The 16,436-nt window shown below is 39.8% G+C and overlaps 1 protein-coding gene across 1 annotated transcript in view; it reads right to left on the bottom strand.

The window, feature by feature from the left end:
* The window catches only part of RHOBTB3 (Rho related BTB domain containing 3), a 55,051-nt gene extending 43,957 nt beyond the window's left edge, over positions 1–11,094 (bottom strand). Inside the window, exons 1-3 of the mRNA XM_030325191.1 lie at positions 10,957–11,094; positions 10,551–10,776; positions 5,499–5,685 (exon numbers count right to left, since the gene is read on the bottom strand). Of these exons, the coding sequence (XP_030181051.1) occupies positions 5,499–5,685; positions 10,551–10,776; positions 10,957–10,958 (415 nt within the window). The 5' untranslated portion in view covers positions 10,959–11,094. The remainder of the gene's footprint in view (positions 1–5,498; positions 5,686–10,550; positions 10,777–10,956) is intronic.
* Positions 11,095–16,436: the final 5,342 nt, after the last annotated feature.

Raw genomic sequence — 16,436 nt, 5'->3', positions numbered from 1 at the left:
ACAGACAAAAGCTCAGAGTCAACTGGGCCAACAGAGACAGGACTGCACAGAATTATAATATAATAAATATAATAAATACTAAAATAAAGGTGTACAAAATCACCATGGGAACATAAGAGAGTAAATTAACTCTGCCTGAGGGATTGTGGAAGGCTTCACAAAGGAGGCACTGGTTTACTAGACAAGGATGAATTTGCCATACAGATGTCAGGAATTGTGCAGAAGGGCACTCCAGTCAGGGGTGGGGAGCATATGCAAGGTCTGGATGTGAGGAAAAAACACAACATGTTAGCTTCCAGTTTCAAAATGGAAAGCTAAGCTCACATTGCAATCTACTCTCCCAGAGAAATCACAGAAATGATTAAATAAAGGGGAGGGAGAGGAGAGGGGGACGAAGCGAGAAAGGAGGGAAGGAACAAAGGGAGGGGTTGGGGAAGGAGGAAGGGAGATGTGCATATACAGCCACACTCAAAAATTAAGAGGAGAGAATCTCATCAGCCCAGAAACTGGGAGCACCTGAAAGGCTGAAGGCAGACAGCATACGACCAAAGAGGGAAGCTGAGGCTCAGGGGACAGGTGGGAAGTCTTGCACTGGAGAACATTAAGAGTACTCAGTGCTCACTGATGGGGGCACAACAAGGAGGCCCAAGGGCAACTGAGTGGAGATTAGTTGGAGACCTCAGTGGAAGCAGCTAGGCTTGCAGATCTCATATGAGCTCTCACTCCTACCCTGACCCCAGAGAGCAACTGGACAGAGGAGGAGAAAGGCGTTAATCCAACAGAGAATCTAAACTGCAAAATGAGGCAAATTAAGAATTATCCAGGGGCGCTTGGGTTGCTCAGGTGGTTGAGCACCCGACTCTTGATTTTGGCTCAGGCCATCATCCCAGGGTCATGGGATCAAGCCCCCAGTCGGACTCCATGCTGAGTATGGAGACTGCTTGTGATTCTCTCTCCCTCTTCCTCTGCCCCTCCCCTCCTCATGTGTGTGCACACACATATCAGCCCACTCTCAAAGTCAATAAATAAACTTAAAAAAAAGAAAAAACTATCCAAAGTTTAAAGAGCATCCATACCATGAAATAAAATCTCATCAGATGAAAGGACTTAGAATGCCCCCCCTCAAAACAAGACTTAATAGAGCAATCAAAACAAAATCTTAAAGTAAATATAATTAATTGAGAGAGGTTTTCTTCTTAAAGTATTTACATTCTTAACACATGAAAAAGAAAATCAACCAATTAGAGATCTTGGATGTGAGAAACTGTTGAAATAAAAAAAAAAAAGTAATAATGTAAAAGAGCAGGAGAGACCCAGTAGAAGTAATTTGTGAGCTAGGAAAAAAGACCAAAGAATTCTCCCATAATACAACACAGAGAAATAAAGGGTTCGGAAATACAAAAGAAAGATAAAAGTAACAGAGGAGACATCCATAAGTCTCATCATCAGTCTAATAAGAGAACAAAAAGGACAGAGTAAAGAAAATGTAGGGAAGGTGGTATCTGAAGAAATCATGAAGTTGAGACTTTCCCAGATCTAAAGAAAGACCTTAAGTTCATCAAGCAGTTCTGTGCAACAGGTACATAAGACACAAAAGATTACACTCTACAAGGCTGAAGAAGCAGTCAGGAGCTATATCATGAAGGATCCTGCATTTTAGATAAGACTTTACAAGAGAAAATTATTGAAGTGAGATCCAAATACTGGATGAAAATAATGGAATCAGTAGGAACCCATGATTAAAAGAAATACATGGTTCTATCCAATGAAAGGGTCTTGAAGCAATGACACTTAAAGTTATGAGCACCCCTAAAGTCCAGATCTTGGTTTCTAAATATCATTGCTCACCAAATGGAACCCGGGCTCCCTGAAGAAATGACTGATTTCCAGGGCTGGAGCAGGCAGAATAAGGTGAGCCTAGAACATCTTATGTCAGAAAATAAGGAAGGACTCAAACATTAATCAGAACTAGCTTGAAAAGCCTTCCTTCATGCAAATTTGGGGTAATACAAACAACAGAAAGAATACGAAGAAAACATTATAAAATATGCAATTTAAAAAACAAAGCCATGAATCATAATGATTCTAAAAAATGTGGGAGCAGAGAGAAGGGAAAGCTCTATTTAGAGAAGAATACCAACTAATAAGTGTAGGAGGAATGACAGAAAATCACTATTTTGCAATCACGATCACAACTGAAGGAATTATGCAAAATAATGGGCTCAGATTCTCTAAAAATGTCAATGTTATGAAAGATAAAAAAAAAAAGGATGGGGAACTGTTCTGGATTTTAAAAGACTAGACAGACATAACAATTAAATGCAATGAGTAGTCCTTAATGACATTCTGGATTAAAAAAAAAAAAACAGCTTTGCAACAACGGAAAATGTGAATATGGATTGTATTTAAAATAATAATACAATAGATAATAGTATGTCACATTTCTTGAATGATGGTTGCATTATGGTTGATAGAAGAATGGCACTGTCTTACATAACACATGCTGAATTAATTAGGATTGAAGAAATCCCATAATTTTATAATTTACTCCCAAATGAAAAAGAAAGAGAGAGGATGTGTGTGCATGTGTGTATTTGTAATCTCTGGGATTCACTGTTCTATTCTGGTCAATTTTCTTAGGTTTGAAATTTTGCAAATAAAAGGAAAAAAGAAGAGAGTTTCTAAGGAACATTAAAGCAATGGCTATCATGATCTGACTTGTATTCTAGGATGATTATTCTGAGAGGATTTATTTCAGGAAGAAGCAAGGCAAGAACAGAAGGACCAGAGGCCAATTTACCATAAAGCCGATGAACCCTTATCTTGTGGGTCCCTTCCAAAGCCCTGGGAGAAACCTAAGCAATAGATGGTTAACATCATCATTTGCTTTTGTAAAATTTGCAAAATAAGATATTCTAACTATGCTTGGTTAAGACCACTGTCTCTTTTCCATTCCAACTCCCTTCACCTTCCGTCAGGCAGCTCTGAAGTAATGACAGGCATTTTGGGGATCCTGCTAATGGGACTTGAAATTTAGGTTTAGTGGGATATTATCTGTGGTTTGTAGTCACTTCCTTGTACAGTTAAATGTTTGAGAACTGTCTTGGTACACGAATAGCCTTCCGGAATGCTTCTGTCACCCAATGTGCAGACTTTTTTGGTGTCTTGAAGACAAAGATGCCAAGCTGAAAGAGGAACACAACACAAACTATAATGCCCAGCACCAAAAAGATGTGAAGAGCAAAGAAATACGCTGGAAGAAAAACTAATTCTCATATTCTTCTCTACATAGAAAATAACAAAAGCAGTTACCTTAGGAAAAAGTGATCAAAGACTACACAGCCAAAAAACATAAGGAAAATTAAAGAAATGTCAAGCTGTTAAATAGTAGAAATGTTTTTTAAATGTCTGTGGTATTTGACAGCTTTTTAGATTTGCAACTCACCATGCTTCCTTTTCTCATTCTAAATATTCATGAGTGTGCGTGTGTGTATTTGTAATGTTGTAGTTTTTTTCCCAACAAGGACCTCTGAAATTATTTAAGTTTCAGGTCCTACAAAATCAGGAACTACCCCTTGAGACCAAAAAGAAGGCCACTATGACAGATAATTACATGACTAAGATCTGAAATCCAATGAAGAAAAAGACAACGCGTGGAGTTTGAGGTTTATTTGAAATGTAAAACCAAAAGGGCTTCTTAGTCAACTGGATATGGGAAATGGGAGGAAAGCTGGGTTGGATGATTCTAGTTTGGGTGAATGAATGGGTTTGACATCATTCACCAAGGCAGCGAACTCAGCAGAAAGAGGAAGATTCTGTGGAGATACTGGCCAGGAGAGAAACTAGAGCCAGAGAAACAGACTGGGTATTCATCAGTGTCTATACAGGGAAAGGTAAAGCAACAGATTAACAAATTCAAGGTCAGAGTAAACAGCAAGAAGTGAAGCCAAAGGATGAAACCCTGGGAAACAACTAGTGCTGTGTTGGTTCAATATGTGTACAGGGGTGGGGGGTGGTGTTGACCAGTAAGAAGACAGAGAATTAAAACAACCAAGAAACAAAGAATAGCTTTTTTAATTGAAGGGAGAGATGTGTTTGAATAACTTCAAAGGATGAATTGTTATTAAAATATAAATCAAATTAAAGGGTAAATGTAAATGGATGTCAAATTTGTCAATAAGCATTCAACTGGTAACCATGGGTGAGAACAAATGCAGTATAATTGCGAAAGTCAAAGTCAGACTGTAGTGGACTGAAGAATAAATGGGAAGTCAGGAAGTGGACTCAGGAAGTGTGGATGACTCTTTCAAGAATTGAGGCCTGCAATAAAAAGAAACTTAGGGAAGTAGAGGGGATGTGCGGTCAAGGAAGGGTCAAACCTACTTTGTGTCTTCTAATGCTAAACATACACCTACCCTACCACTATGACCCCAAATCCTACTCCTAGGAAACTTAAGCATCATTAAAAGGAGAGTGAATAAATAAATCACAGCACATTCACACAACTGAAAATACACACCAAAATAACAAAATATAGTTAAGTGCAACATGGATATATGCCCAGAATATTAAGCTAACTGAAATTAGACACAAGGTACTACATACGGAATAATTCCTTTTGTATGAAGTTCTAGAATAAGTAGAACTAATCTATACTGTTAGAAGTCAGAATAGCAGTTATCTCCAGGGAGGGGTGCTACTAACTAGGAGGAGGCATAAGAGAGCCCTCCAAAGTGAGGCAAATGTTCTCAATCTTGACCTGTGAGGCGGCTGCATAGATATATGTACATGTAGGAAGGCATTAAGTTGCACTCTGGGATTAGGGAACTTTACATCCCTTACTTTGCTCTACCTTAATGAAAAGGAAAAATAATAAATGAATAAAATTTTAAAGCCAGCCTCACTGAGGAAATACCACTAAGATGGAACTATCAAAATACCACCAAATCAAAGTGAATTCCAAGTTGGCCCTAGGAGATCTGACAATGATATGCATAGCAGCGAATGCTGGCACGGCTGAACCAAAAGAATCCAGCAGCCTTGGAGTCAACGCTTCCTCTCCCTCAGGCGGTGTCGCCAGTGTATTCAGTTTGCTCCTTACTAGCTACCTGAAAACCCTGCACCTAAGCCCAATTCCTTCTGCGGACAATCTATCCTTCCCACTGGATAGACCTTCAGAATGTCAGAAAGAATTTTCCAGGGCTCAATGCCAGCCTCATACCTTTCCCGTATCAAAAGAACACAAGTACTGACTTCCTTCACTACTGTATAACAATTTAGAAGACAAATCTGTACCCATCAAAATCACAGCAGTAGTCCGTGACACTTTACTTTGATGTCTCACTATCATACCATGTGATGAAGAGATTAACAGCTGGCATTTGAATGCAGTGATTTTATTCCCAAAAAAAGCCCCATATTAATCATGAATAAACTTAGCACTATTTAAAATTAACATGGTACCTGCATTCTCATCATAAAAAAAATTAAATACTTACCATTTTGTCTGGTGCCAACAGCAGCAATGATTACTGGAACTGAATTTAATGCCCTTTTAATCACTGGAATATAATTATCCTTTACTTCGTGGAATGAAAACTTGTCATTTACGTTGTATTTGATCACAATGATGTCAGCACTCCCAATTAGATTTCTAGAGGTATACCAATCACTGTCAAAAATGTCCTAAACCAAAATGCAAAGAGCACTCTTTAGTCTACTTGTCTTCAAATGAATCATGAAATAAAACGTAACACATTAAATTTTTTCCTATAATTTTTGTAATTCATAAAAAGAATTTATTTTTAAATAAGTAACTATCTAAAATTAAAAATGTTTAAAGCCTACCAACTCTTCAATTTTTATGTATTCATTTAGCCTATTCAGCAGTGTAGTTGTTGTACTCTGAGACAGATCTAGGGAATCACTGTCTGTGTGATGAAATACGCAATTTCTTTCAATATGTGCACTTAAAAATAAGCACTTTGTTTTAAAATTATGCCATACTTTTATCACCTAATAAATTTGAAAATGTTAACACTACGGCAGTAGATGCCAGCCCATCAGTATGAGTAAAGAAGCTTCAGAGGATTTTCTGTGACCCAATTAGACACTGCAGGAGTGTTCAAGTGGTTTAAATGGCAATGCACTGTGAATTCTGTGGAGTTCCATGTATTTTATACATATTTTCAAAATTTATACATACCTTTCAACTTAATCCATCCTTTGGACGGTACAGTATAAATATATATAATGTATGTGTGTATATAGGGACGTATGACTTATAAAAAGATACTATGTATTATAAAGTGTCAACATGGTAAAGAATAGATTTTCAATTCCTGTTTTTAGCTTATATAAATTAAAAATTCAGGATAAACCTTTCAATCTTGAAATTTTTACTTTTGGACTACAGTTAATAATTACCACTATATAGAATCAGGGCCAAAAGTAATTTATTATGAACTCTACTCCTTAAAAGCTTTGATACTTCAAAAGTATTTTTCAAAGGCTTTATGTGAATAGTAGCATAAGAAAAATATGTTTATATATCTTAATACCACAGCTAAGTATGCATTAGTGGCTTTTTTCCTCATATTCTAGTTAACTATTAATCATTATTTGTCCTTTCCTGTGGCCTTTAGTATGTATTTCCAGGATATAATATGGCTAGATTAAGAAAATAGTTAGATGTGGCTAACAGATCCAAAAACTGTTGAGCTATGAAAGTTTGCACTTTAAAATATGAGCCCCAAATAGGGTAATAATGCTGAAATCAATCAGTCAAGATCCATGTGACAGAGCTTTCATCCTATGATGGAAAATTCTGGAGAAGTGTTACACAGCAATGCCCTTTAGAAGAGAGAGCTGCTTCTCACCAGGACCTCCACCATCCCCAGCAAGGCCTCCCCCAATTCCCTGCACCCACCCCAACCCACCTACTTCCTATGAGTACACTCAGAGTAATGAGAACTGCAAAATGTTTGGACATGGATTTTTTGAAATGTTTGGACATGAATTTATTGAAAGTGGGAGCACTGAAAAAGGAAGATTAAAAAAACCAACAAAGAAAAGTAGACAAACTATGGGGACATAAACAGCAAAGGCAAAGTCTTAAGCTTGGAGGAGGGTGGAAGAGGCGGGGAGAAGGGAAGTGGGACACAGATCAAGAAAATGTGAAGGCTTCCCAGCAGAGCTCCACACTCATGCTCTTTTCCAAATCCCAAACCACAAACCCATTCAGTTCCAAATGTATCTGCTATAGTATCCAAGTTCAAAGTAAACAAGCATAACAGGGTATATAAGCACAACAAAGAAAGAGAACAAAGTCAGATGAATGGGATTAAAAAAAAAACAAACAACTAGAAATAGGTGGACCAAATGAAACAGCTATTTAACTCTGACAGAACAAATCAAAAGTAACTGCTCTTTGCATTCCAAATAGTTTAAAATTCCAGAGTTACTGGAGAGGTGTACTAGGAAAAAAAGGAAACATTGAGAGGGAAGTGTCAGGAGAAAATGGGTTTTGGCATCATTACCACGGATGTATTGAGGATATAAACACTGTAAATAATTGTATTTTTAAAACATCAGTTTCAAATCCTGCACAAGAAAAGTGTGCATGTGTTACCTCATTGCTTTTTGTGGAATATCTCTGGTAAACAGGAAAAGATCTAGAAATAAAATAACGTAACCGCACACACAAAAAAAAGAGGATGGGTTTGAGAGAGACATCCTAAATAATGAACTACATAAAATGAATATGAAATGCATTAAAAGTGCCAAATATATATACCGCAAGGATCCAGAGTAAGGCCATGGATCTACAGAAAAAACAAGAGAAGTACAAACTGTCTCATTCCAATTCCAAGGAAATAACACCACATTCCTAGTCAAACTGTGTCAAAGAGAAAATGCTCCCCTGGTTTCTAGAAATATGAAGGAAATCAAATTCTCCCACCCCTTGTAAATCACTTCCAGGATTTCCTCTAGGAGGTTATGCAATGCAAAGCTTGGAGCCACATTGGGAGAATGGAAATCATTTTTTTTTAAATAATCTAAATTTTTGCAGCAAAACAACTGTATTCTACTTGACTATGGGGCTGCAAAGTACTGTTTTGTACTTTGCACTTAGTACTAAGTACTAATACCACTGCCTCAGTGTGGTGGCAAATTCACTACATTTGTGTGAACCTTGAATGATGTATAGGAAAACTTCTGCTTAGTGTGACACATGGCTATATTGAAGTCGTAATAAACACATTATAGGAGCTACCACCTACTGAGTGCCTACTACACGTCTGCTTCTACACTAAGAACTTTACACGTGCTCCCTCATTTACTCTTCAGCACAGCTCTAGGAGGCAGGGATTATTTTCCTTTTATACATAGGAAAAATGAGGCTAAGAGAGGATCGCTGACTTAACCAAGGAAAAATCTCTAAGTAGCAATGTGGGGATCTGAAAGCAGGTCCTTCTGCTGTCAAAACCTGTGCTCTATCTGCTCTGCTATATTGAGTATTATGTTTCAGTACATGTCAAGTATCAGCTGATAAATACAATCCACCTGAATATCTCTGATGGACTTTTACTTACCACCAAAAAAAGAAAAGCACCTGAGAAGAGAAACTCTATAAATATATTCCCTCATGTTTGAAGATCATTATAACCCCCAAAGTGTACCTGGTTACCAACTCAATGCCTTAAACAGGACCAGAGTCTAAACAAACAAAAGGTTAAGATTAACACAATAAAACGCAACAATCAGTATATGGCAAAAATCTAGACTACAGACGCTTATTCTAATCCATTCACTAACTACAACACATGATCACAAGTACTGTTTTTTGCTAAATTATCAACATAAACAGGAAAGAGCTAACAGCTCAAAGAAAAAACAGGAAATGTAAAACCTAACATCCAAATTCAGCTTATTTTCCCTACATTTATTTACTCTACTCACTCAACATCTGTTCCACTGACTGTAGTAAAACCAGTAAGTTTTGGGGCGCCTGGGTGGCGCAGTCGGTTAAGCGTCCGACTTCAGCCAGGTCACGATCTCGCGGTCTGTGAGTTCGAGCCCCGCGTCAGGCTCTGGGCTGATGGCTCGGAGCCTGGAGCCTGTTTCTGATTCTGTGTCTCCCTCTCTCTCTGCCCCTCCCCCGTTCATGCTCTGTCTCTCTCTGTCCCAAAAATAAATAAAAAACATTGAAAAAAAAAATTAAAAAAAAAAAAAAAACCAGTAAGTTTTTAGACTGTACTATCTTTCACAATGAAATGGCCAAAGTGAAGAAAAAAAAATGTTTCATTTGCTTGCATAGACTCCAGCAAGTTCCTGATCAATGCTTCTTATGACTAGCATCATCACTGTCATAAATGGGAATTCAATACCACCCAGTAATGGAAAAACTGTTTTGCATTTATTTTAGCCCATTAATGTAAATATCCTTTAACTGAAAATTTGTTTGGGCTATAGTGATCCTTTCTTGCCATAATTTGCATAAGACATTTTTTATGTACATTCCATACATTCCTTTAGAAAGGTGTATCAGTTCCCCATAGCACCTGATCTAGATTTTTTAAATTGCTATTTAAACATACAGTCTCACATAATGAGAATTTGTATCTTCTTTTTCAGACACTCAGCTTTCTTCTGTTATAAAATACAATCTTGAGCTTTAGTTATAATATTATAACTCCAATACCAGTAAAGAATAAGAAATTTCCAAATAAGTTTAAATGAAAACATTAAAATTATTACTCTTATTGCATACCTCAGTATTACATTATTGTGTACTAAAAATATTTATGTCACAGAGTAGATTCCTTTCTCCTTTATCAAGTACTCAAGAATCAGACTGAATTTTATCGACTTTATTACAATTTCTTCTAATTATTGCAAATTTTAAAGCTTTTTGAAAATTCCAAGCAGTATTATTATTTCCGATTTATGAGTCACTGAAAACAAATGGCTAATATATCGAGTATCTGCATTATTAAAATTAAAAACATGAATTAAAATTTTCAAAAGTGGATAGTGTTGCAAATGAGTGGTTTAAAATTAATTCTCAGTCCCTGTCTCTTCCCCTCCTTTCCAGGGGTCCTATTTCTGAACTGCCCCAGTGAAATTTATTTTTGCTTGTGTTGAGCTTTCAGAGGACTTTATTTTTAGAACACTAATATTACACTATCACCAACAGGGTAGGCATGAAAAAACATTGCTCTCTGCGGGTGACACTTGGTGACCCCGTCCCTTGGGGTTGTCACATTCAACTGCCAGCTACCAAGGGACAACCTACAGTCGTGAATTGTAGGAGTAAGCGCTCCAAGTTCCCACTGGGGCTTTTTTTTGCCTTCTAAGAGTGTTCTCTGACCAGGCTGCCCCCCGCCCGGTGAAACAAAGGAAAACGAAGCTTTTCCCAAAAATGTTTTAAAACTCTACCCAGGTGACCCGGACGGTCCACATCCGTGAAAAGGGAAAAAGGGGGAGGAGGAAAACAAATGAAAGAAAAGCTCCGTCAGCCTCGGCACTGAGCAGCGGCCGCCCCTTACCCAGACGGGGCAGTCGTGGACCACCAGCTTGACATTCCCAAACGCGCTGGCCTGATACTCGGTGAACACGGGACGTGCGACCGTACTGGTGGCGTTCAGCAACAAGCTGCTTTCGTCCCCCGAGACCAGCGGGCTTCTCCCCAGGTAAGTGCGGATGAGCCCCGACGGCCGATTGTCCTGGTGAAACGCGTCCCCCTCGTTCCCGAGCGCCACGATGTGAATGGACCTACACGACAGGGAGGGGGTGAGGGGGGAGAAGAGGCGCGTAGTCAGCGCGAGGATCTCTTTAATCAGAACAGGAAGTGCGGGGGGCAGCGCGCGGCGAGGATGAGCGAAAGCCCCTCGCGCTGGGGCGCACGACACGCGTTGGGGTAGAGACAATAGCAGGACCGCGACGCGTACGTACATGATCTCAAATCCAAGGGCAGGGCGGCGACTCGGAGAAAAGCGGCTCCTCGCGGCCTCTCGGGGCCAGGCGGCGGCGTATTCACCCGCAATCAGCTCATCCCCGGCCGCGTCTCCTTCGCGCGCCTCCACCGCGGTGCGGCCGACGCAGAGCGGGCCCGCGCGAGCAGGCGAGCGAGCGACCAGGGGGCCGGAGACGTGCGAGTCGGGCCGTGTGCGCGCTGCCAGCCAGTCAGGAAGTGCCCGGGAACATCCCGAGCGGCCCGCCGCTCCCCGCCTCCCCGGCCGCCGCCGCCGCCGCCAAGAGTGGCCCGGCGCCCGGGCGCTGCAGCCCCCTCTCTGCCGCGCTCCCCGGGCCGGGCAGCTGTCGCCTTCTGCTGCCGCGGCTCCTCCTTCTGGCCGAGAGTGAGTTAGGAGAAAAGCCGGGGCCTCCGCCCCCTCGGCGGGCCGGGCGGGCGGGTGCAGCACGTGCTGGCCTTGGGGGTCGAGCGGACGCGGGGGGCGCGCTCCCCGCCGGGGCCCCGGGCCCGGGCAGCGGCTGCCGGATACAAAGGAGCGGCCCGCGCAAGGGCCCCGCGGAATATAAATTAATAAATACAACGCCCAAGCCGGAGAGCTCCTGATCGCCAATCCGCCTGCAGCAAGTTTGTTCAACTCGAAAGGCTGTAACCAGAGCCAGGGAAAGGGGGGTGGGGCGGTGAGGCCCCCGCTCCCTAAAGACTGGGGAAAAAGGAGGCTGGGGAAGCTAGGCATTCAAGCCTGCTGGCCGCTCCAGCAGCCCAATTTTTTTCCCCTTTTGGCCTTGACCGAAAGTGTTTTACCACGTCTCCCGCTTTGTCATTTGTCAACATGCACTACAGCTGTTTTCTAAAATCATACTTGGGAGAAAAAAATAAAGGCAACATTCATGCTGGGGCAGAAAGAGTTCTTTGTTCACACAGCAATTAATTTGCTAATATCGCTTTTGAGGTATTATTTACTATTTCAAGCTATATTTGGCATAGTTTACCAAAAACTGCAGCTTTTCTTTTTTTTTGAGTGCTGGGGTTCTTATTGTGATAATGTTAAGAAGTTACGTGTGAGGTGTTTAACATACGGATAAGCTAAATGCTAGTTTGCTTGGAGATTTTCCAGTGCACATTAAGGCTACCTATTTAATAACTCCTTGGACCAACTGAAAAAAATAACGATCATGCTAATAATGCAAGGATACTTCAGATTCCTTCATGATAACTCACTGAAGTAAAGGTTATGACTGCCTCTAAAGGGCCTCGAACTATCCCAATGCAAATGAACACGCGAGTCCACTAATACCAAGAAGGGCCAGAGGTTACTGTGGGACTCAGCTTCTCCATAAACATGAAAATTCTCACAAGTGCTCTGTGTTGAAAGAGTTATTTCTCCCTTTCCTTATTTATTCATTTTGCCCTACTTTAAAATATCTTTTCTCAAGGGAGCTATTTTGAGGGTATGAGGTACTGAGGAGGGACTGAGGTACTGAGTAGGGGAGTGAAAAGACTAGGATAAGAGGCCTTTGGAATGTGAACAGCTTTTGATTATGGGCCCTTGTTGCTCAGTTGGAAGCAGTATAATATAGTTTCTCATGCTCATAAGGTATAGCAAGAGGCATTATTCATGTAGTCACTGATTTTTCTTTTTACAATTTTTTTTAATGTTTATTCATTTTTGAGAGAGAGAGAGACAGAGAGAGAAAGAGGGAAGCAGAGTGTGAGCAGGCGAGGGGCAGAGAGAGGAAGACACAGAATGTGAAGCAGCCTCGGGCTCTGAGCTGTCAGCACAGAGCCTGATGAGGGGCCAAACCCATGAACCATAAGATCATGACCTGAGCCGAAGTCAAAACGCTTAGCTGACTGAGCCACCCAGGCGCCCTATCACTGATTTTTTTTTTTTTTTAAATCTAGTTTCCCTTGCACTAAGTATAATTTCCCTTAGTCTTTAGAACCTAAACCATCCTGAAATATCTAAGAGTATAGGATCACCTTTTCTCTTGGGTCAATAGAAAATATATTTTGTCAATCCCTTCTGGTAACCACAGGTCAAAAACAAAGACACTAGAATGGATGAATGCAGAAAGAAATTGTGGTATGTACCTGCAATGAAATATTATTTGGGATTAAAAAAGAAGGAAATCCTGTCATCTGTTACAATATGAATGAATCTTGAGGGTGTTATGCTAAATGAAATAAACCAGTCACAGAAAGACAACTACTGCATTATTCCATTTATGTCCGGTATCTAAGGTAGTCAGACTCTTAGAAACAGAAAGTAGAATGGTGGTTACCAGGGGCTGAGGGTAGGAGGAAATAGAGAGTTGTTCAACAAGGAGAGTTTCAGTTTTGCAAGATGAAAAAAACTCCAGAGATCTAATGCAAACAAGGTGCATATAGTTAACACTACTGTAATGTATACTTTAAAATGGTGAAGATGGTAAATTTCATGTTATATTTTTATGTTTTGTCACAATACAAAAAAGGGGGGTGGGGATTGGGAAGTGGCAGGAAGAAGCATGCATTTTATCCTCCATTATTGAGTATGGGAGCCAGGCCCATGGTAGGTAGTATGGGAGATACGAAGATACATAAGACTCAGGTGTTACCCTTGAGAAACCAAGTCTATAATTAATGGTTGCTACATTGTGAATATTAATGCACCCAATCCTTTGAAAACATACTGGTTGCTTAAATAATTATAATACAAGCTTATGCATTCAGCAGCAGAGGTAGGTACAAAGTACAAGGTTAAAATTCAGTGAACATTAAGAAGAGACTGTGCCTGTCTGTCACCAGAGAAAAGTTCACAGAGGAAGTAAACAGTGGCTTGGGTCCTAACAGATGAGAAGGAATTGCTAATATGAAGAGGAGGGAGGTGGGAAGGGAGAGAGTTTTAGAAGGAATAGACAGACATTATATGAAAATCACATACAAAGGTGTAGAGACATGGAAGATCATGGTTTGTTCAGGAAACAGAGCTGAAATTAACACTGGTGTGCAGATTCCTTTATTACAGCAGACAAAAAAAGAGAGTGGTAGAGGCTTTCCAAGAGATTTCAAAAGTCAGACCTGGGAATACTAACTATAGATTAGGGGTCCCTCTGTATATACCAGAGAGCTCAGCTAGATGCTTACCAAACCCATCTTCTTTTCCAGGACCCATAGCTGAACTACATTTTCCAAAGCTTTTACATGTAGTTAAGGCCATATCATTAATTCTAGGTAGCAGAATATAATCCCTACTGAGCTGTTAAGAAAAGTGTGCCTTCTCTATTCTCTTTTATCCCTCTCTACTAACTGGGTGAAGCCAGGTCAATGTTGAAGCCATTGTTTGAATCTGTTGGTCTGCTGCATGGAGGAAGATGGGGTTCCTGAATGAATGGTTAGAGCAGAGCTGCTTCACAGCATGCATTGTACTGAGACATGAGTGAGAAAATAGATCTTTATTGAGTTAAGCCAAACATTTTAGGGTCAATTATTATAGCAGCTAGTGTTACTTATCTTGGCTAATACAAGATCACAGATGGTCTATTTCTTGATATCGTAAAGATTCTTTTTATAATTATCTTAGGCCTACTTTTTTTAATAATTATTTTCCTCTTATTTACAATTTTTATTTGGTTTATATATTTGTAGTTTCCCTCAGTAGCATTTAATTAAAAATTTACTTTTACTGGGGTATAACAAATTGGATTATCATTAGTCCTCCAGTCTCAAGGTCATGGGGAACACACAAGCAAGCACCTCCCACCCAAACAACATGCTTCCCTATTTTTGCAGTGGAAATGCCACCATTTTCTATTCATTCTAATAGATGCTCTTATCTCCAGATACAATGTAGCCACATAAAAGCGTTAAAGTATGTGTGAGGTAACTCAGAGTTATTAACTGGTTCCCAGATCATGAATATTAATATACCAGTCTTTGAAAAATATGCTGATTCCTTAATGACTAGAGAGGAAGCAAGTGTTACTACGCGTAGGTCTGAAGAATTAGGCTTGGCATTAAGATTTTTCCAACTGTGTTTCAAAGGAACTAGTTTTCCATCTGAGGAGGTGGGGGAGAAAGATACCTAGAGAGGTCTGAGCACCACCTTCTCCCATCTCATAGTCAATCAGAGCAGTGTTATTGTCATCTAATTTTATGTTTTTTTTTTTTTCAGTTTATTTATTTTGAGAGAGAGAGAGAGAGAGCAAGCGCACAGATCATGACTTGAGCCAAAACCAAGAGTTGGACGCTCAACTGACTGAACCACCCAGGAGCCCCTGAAAGAATATATTAGAGTTTCAAGTTTATTTTCAGTAAAAAGAGGGTATTTCTAACATTAAGAGGAATAAAATTTTAAGACTGTCTAGAGCAAGGGTCTCTAAAGTGGGGTACAGAGGATGAACCTGAACCTGAAATTTGAGAATAAAGTATTTGGACTTCTATGTGCAAACACATATACTTTTATCAAAATAAAGGGAAAGAAGTCAAGCTTTAATAATATTGAATGTGAGGACTGGCAGCAGCACCCCCACATGGTCCATAGGTGGACAGGCACCTGGGGTGCTCTGGGGAGAGGGTGGGAGCACAGCAGCACACAGAACAGAAGGGGAGGGCTCTCTCCATTGTTCGCTTTCAACATATTGCCACATGTTGCAGTTTCTGTCTCACTAAGTGGATTTATGTAGGATATTTAAATGAACTGTTACAGCATGGACCAATGGAGATAGTGTTAATAATGCAAGAATAAGCAAACACAGTTGGCTGCGTTGACATTTCTGATGTCCTTTGGAAGCCACATTGCAAAGTAAAAAATGAATGACTTAATCGGATCTGACAAGTTGGCCATAATCATTGAAATAATAAAGAACATTTGTTTTAAGTATGAATTTACATATACTTTTGCTAACTGACTTCACCCGGTGTGTATCATAGTTAATAGATAATGATATTCTGAACTGATTACAATTAGCTAGCCATTTAAAAATTACGCATTCAAACATGAAGGCAAAACTCGGCATCTCCAGCATATTGAGTAATGTACTATTCATGCCAATAGTTTAAACAAAATTCATATATTACAAATGCTAAAAAGCTTTGTCTGAGCTTTCATAACAATGAATGTCAAAAAGCAACATAAGATAGGGAAAATAGTTTTTTTTCTTGCCAAGATGATAATCCCTGAAATTATACATGGAACACAAATGGAAAAAAACAACTTCATTTCTTTGACAGTGAATACCTTGAGAATATGCATATGAAACACTGCTAAAGACCCAAAGACACAAGTATTGGAACAAGTTACACAATGTGGGAAGTTTACCATAAAGTTAAACTGAAAGCACAGATGTTTTTAATATGTCTCACGTTATGGTGGATAGATTCTGTTATGATAGATTCTGTTTCAGTGTGGTATTTACTACACTATGTTTTGATAATGAAATACATTTTAAAATGACATTTTTTGTGTGTGAGCCACTAAAGA

The sequence above is a fragment of the Lynx canadensis genome, chromosome A1, assembly GCF_007474595.2.
Source record: "Lynx canadensis isolate LIC74 chromosome A1, mLynCan4.pri.v2, whole genome shotgun sequence".
Taxonomy (NCBI): domain Eukaryota; kingdom Metazoa; phylum Chordata; class Mammalia; order Carnivora; family Felidae; genus Lynx; species Lynx canadensis.
Note: the sequence above shows the minus strand (reverse complement) of the source record. Positions and strands in the feature narration are given on the sequence as shown.